This window comes from Protopterus annectens, chromosome 3.part0 (assembly GCF_019279795.1).
Source record: "Protopterus annectens isolate FY-2018-M chromosome 3.part0, PAN1.0, whole genome shotgun sequence".
NCBI lineage: Eukaryota > Metazoa > Chordata > Ceratodontiformes > Protopteridae > Protopterus > Protopterus annectens.
This window is the reverse complement of record NC_056731.1, coordinates 1,194,651,050-1,194,674,018: the sequence shown is the minus strand read 5'-3', so window position 1 is coordinate 1,194,674,018 and position 22,969 is coordinate 1,194,651,050. Positions and strand designations below refer to the sequence as shown.

Here is a 22,969-nt window from a genome sequence, read left to right as displayed (position 1 = left end):
ACTGCCCCATGGCTAACAAAACAAACTAAAGAAAAAATGATCCTTAGAAATAAAACCTGGGCTAAATGGAGAGCTACCAAATGTCCATCTGATCATCTCCCTTTCAAACAATTAAGAAATGCCACCAAGAAAGATACTCTTAGAGACAAAAAGGAATTCTATCTTCACCTACAAAATGCTAATCAAAATCTTCTTCTTCTTCTTTCGGCTTTATCCCGGTTAGGGGTCGCCACAGCGGATCACCTGTCCGCACATTGAATGGCAATGGAGTTTTACGGTGTCGAGTTGCCAGCCCGGCGCCCAACCTTCCACAGAAGGTACACTCACACGCACACCTAGGGCCAATTTAGAGTGTCCAAAATGCTAATCAAAATACGCCTCAAAAATTCTGGTCAGGTGTTAATAAACTTCTTAAACCAGGATATTCACCTACTCCCATCCCTTCTGGCTTTAACCTCAACAATGCTTCTCAGATCCCAGATGCCTTTAATAAGTACTTTACAGAAGCTATACTAACCCTAGCTAATTCATTACCCACTCCTACTGTATCCCCACAACATACCTCTCCAGTCTCATCTAAAGCCTTTCAAATTCAACCTGTCTCTTCATCCATTATTTATAAGCTTCTCAGCAAACTCAAACCTTGTACCCCATCTGCTGACCAACTCCCATCTGAATACTTACAAATAGCTGCAAAAGCTATTTATCTCCCTGTATCTATTTTGATTAATAGGACTATCTCTGAAGGAAAGATCCCTACCATTTGGAAAATATCTCATATAATTCCTCTACATAAAGGGGGCTCTTCTACTGAGCTCTCTAACTTTAAGCCCTATTGCCTTACTGTCCCCATTAGCTAAGATAATGGAAAGATGCACACAAACAATTTCTTAACTACCTTCTTCAAAACAAACTTCTAGCTGACTGTCAACATGGATTTAGACCTTTCCACAGCACTACCACTGCTCTCCTTTCCTTCTCTGACTCCATAAATAATAATAATAATTGTTTCTCCTCAGCACTATTCATAGATCTATCAAAAGCTTTTGATATGGTTAACCATAATATACTTCTTGAAAACTCAACCTTTTCTCTCTCAACTCACATTCTTTACAATGGTTTAGAAGTTATCTAGTAAACAGGCAACAATCAGTGCTTTGGGGGAACAATCTATCATGCTTACTTCCAGTAAATATTGGTGTTCCACAAGGATCAATCCTAGGACCCCTTCTTTTCTCATTATTTATCAATGACCTTTATTTGAATGTGCCACAAGCTACCTGCATCCAATATGCAGATGACTCGACTTTGATCTGCACTGCTAAAAATGTTTCCTCCTCCAGTCTATCACCCAAATAACTTTCCAAAACGTTGAAAAATGGTTTATGCAACACTGCCTCCTCCTTAACCCCAAAAAAACTAAGCTTCTTCTCTTTACTCCTACTAATAAATCTCCTATACCTTTCTTCACTATCTCCTCAAATAATGCTACATCTATTAACCCTGATAAAACCATGACTATTAGGTGTAACCATTGACAACCATCTCAACTTTGATGACCATATTAACACTACTATTAAAGCTGTTAATAAAAAAATTGGGACACTTTACAGAATTAAACCCTTCCTTACCCCAGCAGCCAGAAAAAACATTGCACAGACCCACCCGATTTCCACCCTTTTCTATGCCTCAGCTATATATACTACCTTATCTAAAAATAACATTGCCAAACTCTCTACCTATTATAATAGTATAGCCAGATTCATTACTGCTACTCCCCTCAGAACTCACCACTGTCACAACCTCAAACAACTAAACTGGCTAGAGCTTAACAACCACCTACTCTACCAACAATTACTTGTCATTCACAAGACCCTTCACTTCCCGGACAATACTCCTAGCCTGGCAAGACTGATTTCTCCTTATAAAAATCTAGCCACACTTCGCTCTGCTAATAAACTCCTAGTATCCTCAACTAAATCTTACAATAAAGCTGGAGATGCATTAATTTCAAATTCCATAGGTAAACATTGGAATCTACTCCCTCAAGATATAACTAATCAAGACTCTACCTCACTGTTCAAAAAACATATCAAGGAACATCTTAAAACTCAATGGCTATGTCCTTGTACTAATCCCGACTGAAAGTATGTCTCCCCACATTAATTTTTGCTACCCTTCCCCCTTTCTGAGCTCCAAACTTACACTTTCTATTGTTTGAGAGTTACTTCTTAAAAGTATGCCTATTTTTCAATTTGTTGAACTTATCTTATATGTTTTTAGATTTTATTTTGTAATTCTCTTTTTTTAAACTTTTTAAACTTTTATATTGTTTTAAAATAACTTTTTGTGAGATACCAGTGTTATTTTTTGCATGTACTGGAGCTTTTCTCCCCGGGCCTCTACTGTAAACGGATATATATCCAGTTGGACTAGCCCGGTCAACAAATGTAAAATAAAAAATAAATAAAAATAAAAAAATAAAAAAAATATATATATATATATATGCACACGGTCATGTTGTAAGATGGTTTTTATTTGTAACATTTATTAATGTAAAAATAAAAATAAAAATTATTGAAAAAAAAAAAAAAGGAATTGAGCAATTTAAGTATGTAATGAAAAAAGTTAATATGGTTTGTTTTCTTTTCAATTAATGTATGTGTGCCTATGTCTTAAGCATACCTCTCAACCTCTTAGCACAAGAAATCTTGACAAATCCAAACATAATGGGGGACAAAGGACAAAAATAGGGACATATTTTAAATATTGCTCTTATAAACTTAGAAAGTTGGTAGAATAAAAGCTTTTGCATTAGAACATATTTTCTGAAGGATACGAAGGCTGAAACTCAAATGTTTATCATTATTTAGTGACTTTAGTCAACAACAATTTGCAAGAAAACAGCAAATTTTATGAGGAACAGATCAAAGGTTTGAGGCAAAAATCTGGACATTCTGTGAAAATCTGGACAGTTGAGAGGTATGGTCTTATGTGATAAATTAACAGCCGCCCTTTAAGCATTATAAAACTGTCTACTAGCAGCAACCATGGCTCAGAAGTCAAAGCAATATTTCGCGCAGCAGTCAAATATACCAAATCACTCCAGGAAAGCAAAGTTAGTAATTCTTCCAAACAACTAGGTTCAGAGACAACACACAATGGATAAAACATCTGACTATACCAGGGAGACAGATGGAAATTAAACAAGTCTTGGAGAATAATGATAAACACTGAAGAAGATGGAAACACTCCAGGACAAAGCTGATATATCCAAATAATGTCAGAAAAGAATTTTCACAAATTGTCTCGACATCTTGAAGCATCTCCAAAAACTCAGGTATAGCAGAAATTGTTACTCCATAAGAATGCTCATGAGACCACAAAGAATGTCAAGGACTCAGTAGCAGGTAGAATGCTTCTTGGCTTTCCATTATGTTATGCCATTTTTTTCTAATGACACAAGCCCTTACAGCTTACTAAATTATACTACAGCCAGCATAATTTTTTTAATAACACACATGTTTCTATCCTGCTGATCAAGACAAACTGCAATAAAGCCAAAAAGACTTGCTCCATACTATGCCACAAAATCCATGCTTATCTGCACCCAAATGATCAGTGTTTGATTAGTGGTACTGGTGCTGGAGGGGTCACAGGGAAGGAAGGGAGTGAGCAGCTGCCAGCTTTCCAATGCTTGGGGGAGGAAGACAGCTTAAACTCCCTGCAATGAAGCAGAGCTATGAGCCTCTGTGCTGCACAAACAGTGTGCCTTGTAGTCAAGATAGTCGCTCATGCACCTCCAAAATGCAGTGATTGCGGAGCTCTCAAGACTGCTACGGGTTGGTGGGAGTTAGAGAACACTCACCAGCAGACCTGGTAAATGAGGAGAGGAGCTGGTGGCAGCTGCTGGTCAGGTCCAAGGAGGAAAAAAAATATGTGCTTCTGAATCCTGCCCTACTGCTCCTCCACTTGCAGTGGCCTATAACAATCTACAAATTTAGTTATTATGCTCTCCTTTAACATCTGATGGCTCTGCCCTTTTTCTTTCCTAGACAGGACATGCAAGTGCAAGAGGCTTAAAAGACTTAAATGAACAATATATCAAGCCCTGCAATTGGTGTAATTGCTTATAGTAGCTTACGTTTTAAATTTAAAATTTCAACTAAGATTTGCTCATTTCGCTAAAAAATGTAATGTGTCCTATAGGATGAAGTAAGGCCTACAACAGCAGGCGCTGCTCTGCTCTTGCAGCAAAACATCTGTTAGCTACGGCACTCTATGATTTGAGTTAGTTAGGCCATCTATTTCTTGCTGTCTTACATGACCTGTCTCATACCTGTATTGCCTGAAGTGTATTTCAGAAGCTTACAACTCTTCATTTGCTTCTTTTGGTGTCATAAAAGGAAGCCAGCCATCTTAAATCCTACAGCTAGACTATTTATGCGCATAATGAGCCAGGACTAAACTTAGAACTTTCACAGATTCAAATTGCATACTATGAAAGAGCATATATACTACTACAAAATAATATATTGTAACAACTTTCTAGTGCCAACAATGGATCAATTAGCAAAATATTTATGTTACTAACCTTCCCACAGCCATCAGTGTCTGTCAGTGTTCAATATTTCTGCATAAGATTCTTTACCTCTACTTTTTTAGTGAATTTACAATGTCTGATTTACCCACTCTATGCTCTACTGCTGATGTGTGCTTGCATTCTGGATATTCTTATATACACTAATGCTGGAAGCTTTTCCCTATCTCTTTTTTTTTCAAACACCTTTAATGAATTATCACTTGTGACATAGGCAAATTTACATTCATATAAAAGTAATCAAACTATATTAACATAACAAACATTATGCTTCACATATATTGCTATATATCATATAACCTAAGCAGTATTACATAAATTATTCAAGTCTTGCTTTTTTTCTATAAACAAGAAACATCTTCATTAAACCATCACTTATTATATTGGCAATCTTAAAAGAGGATGTACTCTTAAGATTAATGGCTGCTTTCCGGCACCAGTCTTTTCAATGCATTTTACTCATTAAATGAAAAAGACAATTCAATTACCATCAAACATTTTTCTGTGCAGCAGTGATGAGTCGCATAGAATTTATAATGGACAACAAAGGTAGGCAGTTGCTGAACAGAGAACACCTCAATAAACTATATTTATGAAACACTTCCTGGGTTTATTTGGTTAGCTATATATTATATAAAACAGGATAAAAACAACACACTTATTTTATATAACACCACCTCTGTTATGTACGTAAAGTGAAAGTATATACTCGCACATAAAAATATCAGATCTTCAGTTTAAAAAAGCACATCAATTTATTTCTGGTTTAAATTCTTCTCAGAATAACAGGCAATCAATATTTAAAGGGAGCAAAAATATTCAAAATACTAAAGAACACAATGCAGAAAATAAAACTACAGAAATGGAAAAAAGCACTCATTATACTTTTATGACACTGCCACCATAAAGACAAGCACATTTTATTAATGTTACTTCAGATTACTAGTCTGATTTGTAAAAACGTAGGCAGACCTTAAATATACCCAACAGAACAAATCAGCTTCTGTGCTGGGAAACCAACTAACCAAAGGTTAAAATACTAAATTATACAATACTGGCTAAAATCCAATTACAGACGGCATATGCTTCTCACAGCAGATAAAGAAGCAACTTCATCTAAATAAATAATCTAATATAAAGTACCCCACAACTCATTTTCTAAATAAACAAATCATATCTAACCTTGAAGAGAAACAAAAGACTCACCAGATACACAGCATTTTAACAAATACTAAAACATCTCCCACTGCTTTCAGCCAGTACAAATCTTTAAAAGAAAAAAAAATTGTGCTTCTTAGTGCTCTGAAAATGGAAATTATAAGCAAAGTATTTATTCTGAAGTCATCATCTAGGATTGCTTAGACAAAAGTTCTAAATTAAAACTGTGTTTATCTAATTCTACTGCTTGGATCTGACGTGTTTTCATCTGGATTTGCATTTATTACATTCAAGGCTGGTTTGGTTTTTGGTTTCTAAGCAAAGTATATAGGTAAACTACTGTCATACAAATAATAAAAAATTAGCACTTTTCATTTATATAAATCTAAAATAATGGAACCCCAAAACTGTTTAGTTCAGAATATACTACCACCTGGGCCAGGGGGTTGAAAAAACAAAAACTCTATGTTTTTGTTGTTCTTCTTCTGCTTCTTTCGGCTTTTCCCGGTTAGGGGTCGCCACAGCGGAATGCCGGTCTGCTAATGATTGACAGTAGATTTTTATGGCGCCGAGGTGCCAGCCCGATGCCCAACCTTCAACGAAGGCATGCCCATTCACGCATGTCCACGGGGAGGACATGCAGACTCCACACAGAAGGCGCTCCAGCCGAGAATCGAACGGGAGAACCTCTTGCTGTGAGGCGACAACACTACCGCTGCACCACCGCGGCTTAAACTCTATATTATTTATTTCATCCTTTCTTTGCCTCCCACAGTTGGCCATTCATTGTCACCTCCACCACCTCTCCTTGTTCACTAGGTCTACTCAACCCACATAGCCTTCCAGGCTTAATACAACCCACATCTGGAGCCAGTGAGGAGACTGACGACACTTGTGCAGCATCATACTGATGACAGGGAGTGTATCCTATCCCCCTCCTACCGGAAGGCGGCCTTGTGAGCTGCCTACTGAAGGTATATGCATAGTTCCATGCATGATCAACCTCCCAATCAACCAGTATATGTCGTTCATCACTAAGCTCTCCCAGGTCATAATGCTGCTACTGCAGCAAGCCTAGGTAGCCTGCCTCCCCCCAGGATGGGTGATACAGCATCAGATGCTCATTCCATCCCCCTCTTTGGTTCCTCCAGCACCCATGCTGCTATTCAAACCGGAGTCATCTGGAGCACAGTAAGGGCTTTATCCCTCTGCACCACAAGACTAGGCCAAACTGTATGTTGTTATTATTATTAACTGCTAAAAAAACACCACCTCTATTAAGGAAACTGTAAATATGTAAAATAATTTTGGCTGCCCTTAAAATGTCCTACACCTAAATTATTTTGTTAGCAGCTAAATAAACATTCAGTCCATAAATACAGTAATTATGAAGAAAGCTGAATTAAATAAAAGTACTTGTAGACCTGCCACCCCTGTTATCATCTGTGCATCTTTTACACATGTGGACATCTAGTAAATCACATACCCAAACATTAAATATCACACATACACTGAAAATGAAAGCAGTTGAAGTCATAATTTTCTGTAAAAATAATGCAGTCATAAAAATAAGGCAGGTTATTCCAAGCAAAAAACAGGTTATTCCAAGCAAAAAACAAAGTAACCATGGTTTAACTAAAAGCACAGCAGGTATCTTTAACTATCTTATATTTCTGGGAAACTCTCTCTGTTGATAGGCTTCTCTGGATTTCCTCTGGCAGGAACAATTTCCAGTTTCTTCTTCAAAGCCTTCTTTCACTATGGTTAACTTTCTCTCACAGACCCATTGCTCTGGACACAAAGTCCCCTTACAGAGAGGCAAATGCACTCTGACCAGACTTCTCTCAGCCTTCTTCTTATATTACATTTCGTAACTCATTTAGCAAGCCTTCACTTACTAATAAAAACAGTTACTTCTCTGTTCTTAAAGAAACAGTTACAATGTAACAGAACTTCCTTCATTTGAAGAAACATGGGTTCTTTATAACAATCCTATAAAAAATATTTACTCAACTATATACATTTTTGGGCTAAATGTACCATTTTAAATACTGAGAGCCAACATGCTACTAGAGATGTGTATTTATGTTTCTACTGATTCAATGCCACCATCTCCCAAGTAAGACCAGATAAGAAACCTCAAGTATACTTAATTTCAAATATCTCAGTGCTAGTTTTTTTTTTGTTTGTTTTTTTATTTTTAAATATCATCATATATTGTTTGACAGATGTACCTGTTCAATCTGCTTGATCCATACTTTCATACAGGTCTCAATTTTTTCCAGTGCCTCAGTGCTGTTAGCTGCTGTCAGATAATCTGAAGGACCTTTGAGTGCCTTTAAATCATATGTCTCGCATTCTTTCAGGTTAACCTGGAGATAAAAATAGATATACTCAAGTTTGGGCTTCAGATGTAACTGTTGAGATAATTAGGATAATGCAGCGAGAACATTAGAGTAATTCTGATAAAGGCAGAGATATGTTTAACTGTTGGCTTCCAGCAGCAATAATGAAAGTGGGTCCTTTGACTATGAATTCCATCAGAAGCACACCTCTCCAAGCACCCCTCAAGCAGTTACACAGAAAGACCACTCAATTTAAAACTAACCACAGTGCTCACAAAGGCATTACTGCATACATGCATGCAAACTACCAAGTGAGGAACTATAAACAATGCACAACATTTTAATAAGATTTGCTTGCATTTATTTATTTTATAAACAAGTATACTTTCAAACCTATACAGACTGTAATGTACAGAAAAGCAGAGATACAAAATGCAAGGACAGTAGGTTTGGACACCAGACAGGCAAGTTAAAAAATGAAAGAATACGTAGACAGTATCTGTTGTGTTTTGTCCTACGTCTGCAGTCACATAACTGAGCTGTGCTTCAAGGCACCTTTACTTGCTACAGACTTGTATATAGCAGCAACGCAAACTTGTGTGCACATACATAAATCTTGCAAATGGTAAATTAAATAATATAATTCGAACAAAAGCAGCTGAACTGCCAACCAAACTTCCGAAATCAAGAACAAAGGCACAGACTGAAAAATAACCGGCAACTTTAATAAATAGAACCTCTAGTGAGCGCTTCCATCTCTCAAATTACAATCAGAGACTTCTTAAGACTGAAGTTCTCATTCACAATAACGCACAGAGGATTTTATAATGTATTTAAAAAGGAAAGGAAAGGGCTAAAACTTTAAAAGGTTTAAAGCCCACACGTTTTTAAATGTTAAATAATGTGAAGTCATGTGATTTTTATTGGTGCATGTGATTTTAAAATGAGTATAAATAAGTGTTATTGTTGCCAGTTATTTTTCAGTCTGTGCCTTCGTTCTTGATTTCTTAAATTAAATAATATAATCATATCACCTCAACTATTTAACAACACTAATACCAAACTACTCATGCTTAAATATGCACACCCACAAACTTGTCCAAATGTACTCCATAAATATGCCAGACTGCTTATTGTACTGTCACAAATATTCCCATCCAAATTAACTGAAATTATACTAAGTGGAGACATACATCCCAACCCAGATCCTCAATCCACAACACACACACACACACACTTCCAACTTACCACCCTCCTCTAACAGCAACAGTCTCTGCCATAGCAAATCTGACCTACTATTTTAAACATAAACTTGAGAAGTTTATTAAACAAAATTCACAAATTCCATGCAACCCTTGACCTATACTCTCCAGATATCTGCATCCTAACAGAAACCTGTCTAAAACCCCATATTCAAGACAGCGAAAACCTACCTCATGGTTATAATATCCACAGACAAGACAGAGCCCATAAACACAGTGGAGGTATAGCAATAAATTACAAAAACAATCTTAAACTTGAACAACTACATAACAGCCCCCCAAACCCTCTAAATTCTGAAATACTTGTCTATCGCCTCCATATAAATCCCAAGAAACACATCACTATTCAAGCCATATATATTCACCAGATAACAACCCACCAATTATTGAAGACTTCTTTTACTGGTGCACAACAGCTTTTACTCAGAAAACCATCATATTGGGGAATTTCAAAACAGATTGGTCCACTTGCTCATCAGACAATCCCTCTAACTTTATCAGCCTCCACAGTTTCAGTGAAATAATACAAACTCCTACCAGATGCGACAAACACAACACAAAGAAATCCAGCCTAGACTGCATCCTAACAAATAAAACCTGCCTCTCTGATCATTCAAGTTATCTCCCAGACAGCCTGAGTGACCAGCTACCCACCTACGTACTAAGACACCATGCAAGTCCCCCAAAAAATACCTTTTATATACAAGTTGGCAACTAGAAACTTCTCTCGTGAAACCTTCAAAACTCTCATGCATCAATGTGACTGGTCTTCATTAGAACACATCACCTAGACTCAGTCATTCAATACTTCAATGAAAAATTCCTCGTTATCCTAAACAAACTTGCCCTTCCCCCCCTTAGAAAGATGTGCAGAAAATCTAAACCCTTACCATGGCTCACAAATGAAACAAAAAAGCACCTCAAATAGAGAGACAGGGCATTGTACCACTATCAGAAGATCAAAAACCAAACTTCCCTTCACACCTACCATCAGATGCAGAACCAAACCAAAAAGCAAATTAAACTACACAAAAAATAATATTATACAATAATACAACAAAAGCACCAAAATAACCCCCAGAAATTCTGGAGAGGCATCAATCAATTGCTAAAACCAGGCCACTCTACAACCCCATCCCGAACCACAACAAACTCCACTGAAAGCATAGCCTCACTGTTCAACACGCACTTCATCAACTCTCTACTATCCCTAATTAAATACAACACCAATATGCCTCTGTCTGCTGCTACCATCCTGGCATCTAACCCCAAAACCGTCACAATAAAACCAATACAAACTAGCACTATTAAAAAACTTCTGTCCAAACTCAAACCCTCTTCCCTTGCTGCCGATCAACTTCCAAATGAATTTCTCAGGCTAGCTGCTGACACCATCTACCCTGTATCCCTCCTAATTAACTGGACCATAGCAGAGCAATACATGCTTAAGCTCTGGAAAGTCTCCTACATCATCCCTCTACAAAAAGGTAGCACCTCCACTCAATTTACATTATAGGCCTATCGCTATCCTCCCACCCATATCCAAGATTCTTGAAAAATGCACACATACACAACTAATTGACTATCTCCTAACAAATAACCTCCTATCCAATGGCTATCTTGTCTTTTCCATTTTTCTAGATATGTCAAAGGCTTTTGACACAGTCTCTCATCAAAAACTTTTCAATGAGCTAGCCTCCCTAAACCTATCTCCATCCACCCTCTCCTGGTTTACCGGCTACCTATCTGATCGTCAACAGGCAGTAAAGTGGCAACAAGAACTCTCTTCCCTACTACCCATCTCAGTAGGGGTACCTCTAGGCTCAAAACTAGGTCCATTCCTATTTACCATATTTGCAAATAAACTCTGCAGAGCAACACAACAGGCATCTATAGTCCAATATGCAGACAACTCCTCCCTCATCTGTTCTGCCCCCTCTACCAGAACTCCTGAAAAAAAAAAACACAGCAAGCTTTCCTAGATATTAAAAAATACCTCTCAGACTCACAACTTGTTCTCAACCCAAACAAAATAAAGGTCATGCTTTCACCACCTACTCATCAAACAAAACAAGAACAGAACCAGTCAAATCCACTAAATGCCTTGGAGGTATAATTGACAATAATCATAAATTTGACAAACACCTAGCAGTAGCTATCAAAAACATCCATATCAAGCTAGGTTCACTGTACAGAATTAAGCCCTACCTAATAGATAGTACCAGACAATCCAGCTCTAGAATTCATCTACTCTCACCTCTCTTATATGCCTCGCCAATATTGACAAATCTAAGAAAAACAGACAAACCAACTGGAGACATGCTATAATAACATAGCCAGATATGTCTCCAACCTCACCTCTGAAACCCACCTCTGTACAGCCCTACAGCAACAAAAATGGTTGGAACTGGAACTCCCCAATCTATTAATCCTTAATCAGCTCATTCTAGCACATTCCACCCTCCACCACTCTGACAAATACCCAGCTCTCATGGACTTAATTCAGCCCCACACTGTCGATCACTAAGATCCTCCAACAAACTCCTTCTGAAAGTAACTAAATCCAGCAATAGCTACAGTGATTCCCTATACGCCAACAAAATATCTACATCCCAGAATTCCATGCCTCAGAATATAAGCAACACCTCTAATACACCCATATTCAAACAACAACTTAGGGAACACTTAAACACACTACCCGTTTCTACCCTTAGCAAGCAGTCCTGCCTTGTGCTTAACAATCCATCTACCTCTATTTCTAAAACCTTTTACTTCCTTCCAACCACTCCCTCTATCTCTTTATCCCAGTCTCAACAACCTACTTCATCTTATACTATATGACTACCACCCAACAATTACTATCCATATTATACTAAACAAAACAAATGCTACATTCTGTTGCTCCAAAATGGTTCACTAAATGGCATGCTGCTCAACTGCTTCCAATCAGTCTCTCTGCTGTGCATCAAACTGTCTATGCCACAATTACTCAATATATACAATGATTTACTTTCACCGTCATTCTCTTACAATTGTATTGCTATATTTGTTTGTTACAGTTGATTTTCACTGTAATTCTCTTACAACTGCTTTGCTATTTATTTTTTTTTCCATTGTATTTGTCTTGTAATAACTGTATGTGTGTAGTGGACCTTTCCTCCATGGGACTTTATTGAAAATGGGCCAAAAGCCCAGTTGGATATTCCTGGTAAACAAATGTAAAACAAATAATAAAAAATAAATAAATGTGTATATCCAGCACTCCTATCTTTTATGTCCGTGTGAAGAAGGAGCTCTAAAATGGTTTCAACAGAGTGAGCAGCACTCACACAAGAGTCTTCACTCAGTTCTCAGCTCATTTGCTCCCCTGTGAGGTGAGAGACAATCATGCAGCCATCATCCTGGCAGCTATTAGTGATTTTTTTTTTTTTTGTGAATGCAGCTCAATTTCATCCCCTCGTAGGGTTACCACCTGTCCCACTTTGCGAGGGACAGTCCCTCTTTGGGCAGTTGTGTCTTGACAAAAAATTTAAAAAATGTCAAATGTCCTGAGATTTTAGGACAAAATTATTTCCTATATTTTATGTAATAGTTGCATAAAATAGTTATTCTGTATCTAAAATACCTAAATGTTATAAGAAACAGAATAAGCAACTAATATGCTACAAGAATAAGCTTTTATTTAGGCAAAAAAATTAAGTTCTATCCTTTGTACTGACCGTGGGTATGTGTCGGCCTGTAAAATCTGATGTTTCTACAGAAAATGTCCCACTTTGGCCATTTGAAAAGGTGGCAACCCTATCCCCTCGTGGTGATGTGATCCCTGCATCACTGCAAAGGGAATGCCTATGCCCCCACTATGGAAGCATACCTACTCCTTGACATGCTACCACACTTGGTTAGGTGGATCCACCCATGTGCTTTCCCCCTTGATCTTGATTTGAAGAAGCAGATCACACCCCTTGGAGTGCCAGGTCACCTCAGGGGAAAAGCCACCACAATCATTCTTCCCTGATGATAGTACCAATGTAAGCCTCAAATCTACTGTCCACACTCCTCCTCTCTTCCAGCTCTCCAAGTCATTTTTGAGTCTGCTGGGTTGCAGTCAGGAGGTTACCCCATTATGTCACAGAGCCAGGGGAATCCCAAAAATATATGTTTGCCTCTTTAGAGAGACTCTGACTTTCTAAGTGGAAAATTTAGCAGACAGATACATCCAGAAAGGAATAAAATGCAAAGGATACAGGCTATCCAAAATTTCACATCTGCAACAACCAACTCAGTTTCACAAAGGCAGGGCATCTGTTTAGGCTGATGCTGTCCCAAGTTCAGGCACAAACTCATATCACTGGTTTGGTCAAGCAAGGAGGGGGGCAGTAAAGGGACAAAGACCAGCTCTCATAGCCCATAGTTAGGGCTCAGGGGAAACTGCTGTCTGTGCAGCCTGTAACAGAGACCAGGAGCCTCAAAGATTCCTTATTTAACAGGGGAATTGGTAGGACAAAGTGACATTACTGCATCTGCACCTCTCTAAAGATAGGAATTTTCATCGGCTGTGTGAATGCGATGGCTCCTGGTGCGACCATGTATTTAACCATACAATCCTTCATTCTCCAGTCACTACTAATGTATATTGCAAGGATGACTCCCTAACTAGTTAGGGTATCCAGGAGGCTAACCAGGTAGGGTAAGGAGAAGCATTAAAAATCAGACAGATTCAGTCAAATCTTTTAAAATAATGTAATTTTATGGTTTGAAGAGGCCAACAAGAAGCTCAGACACATTTTTATTATGCTTAGCCTGACTAAAGAAATGTATATTTCTTGATACTGAACTGTAATTTTACATTATAGTGAAATTCATAACAAGTTAGCAGCTCACTACCTCAGTTTGCAAATGTAAACTGTAACAGTATACTGAAATTACTCTCTTGTTATGACCTTCTATTTGTCTGGCTGTGCACGATTTGCTCACATCACCTCTTGTTAGTAAAAGTAGGTCTACATTCCTTCTACAAGTCTCAAATTTAGAGTAGATTGTTTATCTGTATGATTAGGCATGATTTTCAGTTACTGATTTTTTTTTTTTTGCTGGCTGCAAGCATCGTAGTTGTTTTATGGAAAGTAAAATTAAATTCCTGGAATTTCTAAACAGTATGAGTTCAAGTAATAATGGCAGCTTGTGTGTTGGACTGAATTATTTGCACAGCTTTGACAGGATTCTTATGATAATTATGTGATGGCATGGCAGAGCAATGCACTGCATGACTATGTGATGACCTGGCATATCAAAGTATATACACAGAGGGTTGAAAAAATATCCAACTGCTCATTCAGGTAGGCTCGAGACCTAATTCTGGGTGTTTAGTTAATCTCAGACTGTCCCTCATGGATCAGGATCTTCAGTTTACAGTACAGTTCACAGTCACACCAAGAATAGCTACTAAGGGGGACACAAAGTTTCCATTGAACATATTTAAATGAGCATTTTTAAGTAAATTTGTAGTTGTTCATATAATTAAATGGGTATAGTATATATTCTCTGATGAGGTTCCTAATCATAGTAAAATACAGTTGTCTACAAGTATACTTACCATAACCACAGACATTTGAGAAGAGATCACTGTAATAGCAAATCATAACATTTGGGTTATACCTACCATATAGGCCCCATAAAAATCACAAAAGCCGTAGCACCTACCCTATTAAATACCACTAAGAGTGGAACCTGGAATACAGTGACATAGGTGTGTGTATGCTTGTGTGTAATTATATTGTTGTTGTACATCTTCTTTGGTTCACTGAGCCAAAACTACTACTCATGGAAAGATGGCTGTAACAGACAAAGAGACGACTTATATGTAATTTAGCAAACCATACAATCACGTATCTAATGTATTAACAACACATATGTATCCATGCATCAATACTTTCCATTAAGAATGTAATCATATACATTATACTAACACAAAAATATTTAAAGATAGTACATTTACAAACTAGAACCCTTAACATTAAATACTTAGCAGCTAAAAATATGAATATTTTGTTACAGCAAGCATAATAGCCAAGATGCCATATATAATCATAAAGATGTTTACAATGTACATGATGAGAAGTACAGAAGCATCTTACAGTAAGAGATATTACTCTGGAGCCAGTGAAAAGTCCCTTGTAAAACAAATATATTTATGCAATAACATTATTATCCTAGTAAGGTAAATGTTGTAGAGAACAAGACAATATAAAAAGGAAAATGTTCATCATCATCATCCTTGGATTAAAATAAATATTTTATGCATGTAACCAAATAATACATTTAGCAGTAATCAGTGTAGACAAACCTCAACTCCTAAATAGTAATCAAATTGTGGCAAATGCATACCAGACAAAATGCAAATACTATCTGCAACCTACAGATGATGATAAAAAATAACAGATTTTTAAATAATTACCAATAGCTAGACCTTTAACAGCATGACTGAAATATTCTCAAGACATCACAAGTTTAAAAGAATATATAATCAATGTGACAGCGTTTGCAATAACTGTAATTTCATAGTATGACTAACATGGTAAGGTACATATGATAAATACCTCAACACTAAACTGCCAAATGTAATAATTCCACCAATGCAGTAACATGCCAAACATTGTCAAAAGCCTTCCTTTAATGTTTAACAGCTGCAGAAAACTATAAGACTTCCCCATACATAATAACAAGGGGATGGTGGAAGGGCAGCTTTACTGCTACACCGACTTCTCCCTGAAACTCTGATGTTATGGTTAACATACTTATACACAGATGTACTAACTTATTTGCGGATAATTATTTTAATAGTAAATCATAACAGTTCAGTTGATTCCTAAACAGCACCCTATTTATCAGAGAGATGGTAACATCAAGCAAGAATAACACAACAAGATCAGCACCATAAGTAAAATAAGGTTTACTGGCTGTTTATTATTTTTATACAAGTTCTGACTGGGTTATCTTGCAGGCCAGATCCATTCTCGGAGGGAACTGGGGAGCTCCTACAATTTCACAAAGTTATAATTGTATCTAATTTCAGATTTGTACAGAATGTGAGCAGCTAACAGTACAAAATAGGGTCAATATCCACTATATATGTCTGCAGCTGTAGGAGCAGTGTTTTACAGTAATAGTTATATGCACAGAGAGACAAAGCAATTCATAACACTGAGGCAGTACATGCAGATAAACATATATAGTGATAACACTATTTACTTTATATACAACAGTAGCTCATTTTGTACAGTGAGGCATTTTAAATGCTTGAGGCTAAACAGAAGTACATGAGCTTGATTTGCAAAAGTTATGGCAGAAGCATTTAAGCAAAAAAAATGTTATATATATATATATATATATATATATATATATATATATATATATATATATATATTGTTAGGAAGAATCAAGAAGTTTAAGATGGCATTAGTATGCTGTTATTAGTAAACATAACATGCTGATTACCTGCAATAGTAATGGGAGATGTCAGATTACTGTACTGGCCTGCAAGAACTGTAGGCTGTGAGAGTGCTTAGTTGGGGTTTACATAACAGTTTTAAAAGTGGCAGTAGGACAGTAGCTTGTATGTTCAATGGAAATCTGTTCTACTGTGATTTGAGCTAGTTGTTGAAAGTCCTACCTTCTATTTTGGTGCAAGTTTTATTTAGATGTTAGTAAGCACCAGAGACAAGACTCAAATTCTTTGTTTAAAGCAGACCATGACAACACAGAGGTAAATACTATACGGATACTTAGAGAGACAAAGTGAGGTGGATTTATTTGCATTTTTCTTTTTTCCTTTGTAGTATCACCCAACTGAGGTCTTTTAGTACTGGTGGGAGTGGAGTGGCTGGCTAGTTGTATACTTAGCAGTTTTGTTGTAGGTAGATGCCATCTTAACGTATTACAGTTCTTTAGGGTTTTCAATGGCTATTTTAGCAATAGTCCAGGAATAGGTATGGGTGACATGGGATTTACCCATGTCAGACCATCACCAAGATGAAGTGCAACTGATCAAACAAAGCCAACCATGGGTAAATTCTGCATTATGCACATACTGGAGTGGATTAATGTAGAGTAATTCTCCATTATGCACATACTGGAGTGGATTAAGTGGAGTGATCTTGCGATCTCCGTTGCTTTTTTTTAAAGCTGTCTCGCTATATTAAATGGGTTTAACATAGCGAGACAGCTTTAAAATAAGCAACGGAGATATCCGTTGCTTATTTTAAAGCTGTCTCGCTATGTTAAACCCATTTAACATAGCGAAACAGTGCTTTTGCCCACAGCTCTGATGTACTGCGTAGGCATGCGCAGTACATCAGAACTGCCGCAGAATACCAGACAGCTGCGGAAGGGCAGTAAAGAGGCATTATACAATGCCATTATTTAAGAAAAGTAATTATTTCTTTTCTTAAATAATGTCATTATATATAATAACCCACTTCTGGGTGTGGGTAATGCTGTATTTACCCACAGTTGGCTTTGTTTGGTCCCGAGGGCGAAGCCAACCGTGGGTAAATCCAGCATTACCCACACCCAGGCGTGGGTTATTGCTATAGTAATTCTGCATTATGCACATACTGGAGTGGATTAATGTAGAGTAATTCTGCATTATGCACATACTAGAGTGGATTAATGTAGAGTAATTCTGCATTATGCACATACTGGAGTGGATTAATGTAGAGTAATGCACATTATCATTTAAGAAAAATAATTCTTATCTTTTCTAATTAATATTATTTAAGTGGACTTTAGTGCTCCAACAATTTGCCTGTTGTAGGAATGTCTAAATGATGTACTGTGCATGTGTTCTTCATGTACTTCCCAAAGCTTGCACAATACGCATCTGTTTCTGCCTTTTTTTGTCAAAGGGAGTCCAGTCAGGAGTGTGCATGTTTGCTGTGCAACTCTTAGGATCCTGACCCACTTCCCCATATTTCTTCTTTTTAAATGCTGCTGTTGTCTGAATACACTGGGACAACAACAGTACTTAAACAGAGGACTAAAAACAGCAGCAGTGATGATTGGTAGCTCGTAGCTGTGCTACAGTTAAATATTACGGTAGCCCTGATACTTATTTTCAGCACAGCCTGGTTATTTTTGCTACAGCTACCAACTACAAAACTTCTTTTTGTAAGCAGTTCTGTATTTACAATGGACAGGTTGATTGGTCTGCCCAATCAGAATGCACATCTTTGAATAATAACAAAATATTTACTGTATAATAATTCATGAAGGATTTAAACAGAAGTAACAATTCAGCTGATGGTGACTGCTGTTTATGGGGTCACTACAGAAGCTAGCTATTGCATAACAGTACTGGATGGATGGAACAGTTCAATTCATTTGCATTTCCTAATTGGTAGAAGAAAATGCTTTATTCTGCAGTATTTCAAGCATCATGCTTCCTGTGGTCGTGTGGGTTTCCTCCAGGTGCTCCGGTTTCCTCCCACATCCCAAAGACATGCAGTTGGTGGATTGGACACTCTAAATTGGCCCTAGGTGTGAGTGTGTGCATGTATGTGCCTTCTGTGGAAGGTTGGGTGCCAGGCTGGCAACTCGGCACTGTAAAACTCCACTGCCAATCATAAGCGGACAGATGATCCGCTGTGGCGACACCTAACCGGGAAAAGCCGAAAGGAGAAGAAGATTTCAAGCATCATGCTTACCTCTTTCATGGTCAAGTACTGTATGTTTTTTATGATGTTTTCAATATGCAATTTGAAAGTTAAGTTATCAGTTGTAACACTAAGATACTTACAATGTTTTAAGCGCTCCATTTAAGCTTTGCAAGTTTACACAAGTGCTTGAGTTGGTTGAAGTCAGTGAAGACTTTCCTGAATACCAAGAGTGTTGCTTTGATTTCATTCAGCTCTATCTTTGTTGCAGTTGTCATCCACTTTGGCAGATTAGTTGACCTGTAGATAAGGATGGTGTTGTCTGCATATTAACTAATTGGGCCTCCTCTATTTGTGTATATAGTTTATGAATATGGTTCATAGGTTCATAGGTTCATAGGTTCATAGGTTCATACTAGGCTATCTGCCCAAGGGATTATTTATTTAGCCCATAGTTATTGTGGCCCTTTACACCCCTTTTATATTGAAAAAAAATATATGCCTCATTTTTTGCTGTGCCTCTGTCAAGCAGTGGCTGAAGTAATCTGGGGTATATCTGCAATCTCCATCCATTGGGTCAAGATTCCTTGAACAAGACCAGAGAGTGCTCTGTGCTCACATGTCCGAATTTTTTGTTTCCACAGCATAGGGATCTCTGATGATGAATCCCACCTCCTCCCATTAACCCGTGTTATAACCGTGTCAGGTTTCCTGTGTTTCTACAGGACTAGAGATTTTGAGGTGAAGTTTATTGACCATAATCTGGGTTAACAATGGCCTTATGTAGGCCTTACCATGGTCCTCTGAGCTTCCGGTATGAGGCAGAACTATGAGACTGAATAGAACTTCTGTATAACTGCAGTTTTGGCAAGAGACCCTTTATTTTTTTTTATTTTTTTTGGTGAGGCCTTTTTGGTGGGGGCCTTTCAAGCTGCAGCAGGTGTCTGGCAGGATTCATTAATCATACATATAATAAGGTCATGGTACTACCTATAAGTGATGAGTATGACATATCTAGATGACCTTCCTTGATATCAGGTGGGTGATATGTCAGGTTTCCTAACTGTGGTAGCTTCATAACTACTTTAGCAACATGAGTGTCAAGCGAAAGGCTACTTGTCCAACCTGGGTCCCCCAGATCTCTGATGACTTTTGCTATGCTCAGTGGATTGCCACCTATATGACTAGGGGTAGCCATTTTTTTTTTTTTTATTTTTCCTGCTATTTTGGCCTCTGGCATTTTTTCAGGCCATGGCTCTGCTCTGGCTCTTCCTGTGATGTATCTCTGTTTGATTCGACTGGAAGTGTTTTGATCATCTGCAAACTATGTCTTTCATCTGCCTGTTGTGTATTTGTACCAAAAATGCCTCCCTCTGTTGTTTGCCAGGACTGAAGACTGTGGGACCCAGTGAGTGGACAGGACTGAGTCTGGAAGATCAAGTGACCAGATATACAGACCTGTCGCACTCCTATGGGAGAGCTGAAGTTGCGAGATAGTGTGCTGTTCCAGGGTTCCATTTCTGTCTGTTTGCAAGGCAGCTTGTAATCCAGGACAGTACTGCTGGGCTACAACCTAGGATCTAAAGCCTGCTTAGTAGCAGTGGGTGGGTCAACTACAATGAAGGTTTTTAAGAAGTCGGGTAGTAGTGTGGCTGTAGAATGTTATTTATCCCAATGGCTAGATATATATATTCTACAAGTTTTATGAGAATGGGTTGAGTGTTTTGACCTACTAATAGGCCTGTAGCTTTCTACTTGGTAATACTCCCAAACTTTGAAGAGTGGGGCAACTTTCATTTGCTGCCATTTAGTGGGATATCATTCCATACATAAAACTCCTTACTATTACTATTTTCCTGGGTAACTGCAATAAATGGTGTGAGTTTCTTCAGATATGCTGGTGAGGGATTATCCAATGATGCTGAACTGTGACTCAAATTTTGAGAGTAACTTTGTAACTATAGCAAGAGCCACTGGTTGAAATGCAAAACGGAGGGTGGTTGTTGGTACTAGCATTAGTTATGAGTGTGAAGGTTGTATTTTGAGATGTTTAGTACTGTTTGATAATAGATTCAAAGTATTCTACAAATTTGTTTGGAGCCATTTTGTGAGAACAGAAGATTTGGTGAGGATTTTGTTTTCTTAGAAGCTTGTTTAATGCATTGCTTCATACGGCAGATGTGTTTCTGAAACCTCTCTGCTGTGAGCTGAAGAGGTAGGATTGCTCTGTATTTTTTTATGAGATGTCGACATTTATTACACATTTCTTGGTATTTGCTAAGCAAAGTGGTGTCTTCATGTCTTTTACAGACTTTCCAAGCTTCAAGTCTTTTTGCCCTTAGTTCCCACATTAGCTTGTTTATCCACAGTACAGTATTGTTATCATTTTAACTTCTAGTGGTGCATAGAGGGTAGTACTAAATACATGCAGAGGTGCTTCTATATTGTCAGCAGATTTAGGCAATTCCAGTTCACTGCCAAGAACTCATTCAAATGTTGCCTCTGGCTTCTTACAGTTATTGTTTTTGGACGTTACAAAAGTGGTTGGTGTTTCCAAATGATGCCTACAGTAGTTGATCACGGAGCTAGTTAAGCAAAGTTCTGTTGCAGGTAGCTATGAGGTTGTTTTTTTAATTATCTGTTCTAAAATATTTTGGCTCTAGTTTTGGGACATTGGAGTACTGTTTTGAATATATACCAAGAGAATTTAAATGCTTCTAGATCAAAATCTAGGTTGTCATTTTTTGTTGGCTTCATGGCATACTGAAATCTACCTGAATGCAGGGATTACCATCACAGTTGTCATGTTACCAAAAGAATATCTAGAGAAAATGTTTCCACTTTGCCCAGCCTGAAGCATATATACCCATTATGAATATGTTTTGTGTTTAAAATAGTTACAGAAATAATTGGTATAGCTTCTTTACAAAAAGTGGCTGGTGGTTTACTGGATTGCAGAAAAAATATCTACTTTGTTTCTTTACAATTCCCCTTGAAAGGGGTGCAGCTGAAATAGCAAATTCCTTATCTTGAACATGAGGTTTAAGCCACATCTTCAATACAGCTAGGATGTTTGGTTTCAATTAAACACTCATGATTGGAATTCAGTGATTTTGCTACATAGTCTTTCTGAATGTCTGTGTATTAATTCCTTGTGTCTCTTTAAACTGTTGCAACAAGTTGTTGCGTTAGTGATCAAGTGTACTTATGCTCCAGGGTTTGTCTCAATATCGCCTGCACACAGCAGCAATAGAAGACCTGTTACTAAAGCTTTTGTGATAACTAGTGCCATTGCACAGAAGGATAAAGCCATGAAAACAGCCAGGTGCATCACAGTACTTGTATGAGATGATGGACATACCCATCCTTTGGGGGGGGGGGGAGTTTGGAGCAGGATGCATGTAGCCATAATTCTTAAGAGGACAGGTTATATTACAGTGAGCATCCTGGAGGTGGGTTTGCAGCTCACCAAGCCACCACTTAGTAGCAGCCCTCTGAATGGGGGCATGAACTCAAAAACAGAGGACAGTACCCGCATAGTGACATAAGTAGCCAATCCCCCCTGCCCAGGGAGAGGGTTAGGGATAAAAATGTTCCCACTGCCAGAATGCTGAAGGGATTACAAACTCCTTGAAGTTTGCCTGAACAATTGCTTCTCCAAACAGTTCTCTCTACAGATCTGGGAAATTCCTAGTGTTAGGGAATGAATGAGCTTGAGTCCTGTAAGGGGAAGGCTTGATTTTTGGCAGACAAAAGGAAAAAAAGTACCTAAGAAAAAAGAAGTTATGACTTTTGATGTTATGATGGGCTGAAGCTATATTAGATTGGATTCTAGTATCCCAACCCCACTACTACTCCAGTACTGGTACCCTCCCTAACACCCTAAGTGACCATCTTCCTGCATACACCCATAGAACACATCACCAAACCTCACACATACAAATCTATCAGGAA

General features: G+C 37.8%; 1 protein-coding gene across 1 annotated transcript in view; it reads right to left on the bottom strand.

Annotated features, from left to right (window-relative positions):
* LOC122797018 (dynein axonemal heavy chain 5-like) overlaps positions 1 to 22,969 on the bottom strand; it is a 547,965-nt gene that overhangs the window by 267,953 nt on the left and 257,043 nt on the right. The window contains exon 7 of the mRNA XM_044065787.1: positions 7,993 to 8,130. Coding sequence (XP_043921722.1) covers positions 7,993 to 8,130 — 138 coding nt within the window. The remainder of the gene's footprint in view (positions 1 to 7,992; positions 8,131 to 22,969) is intronic.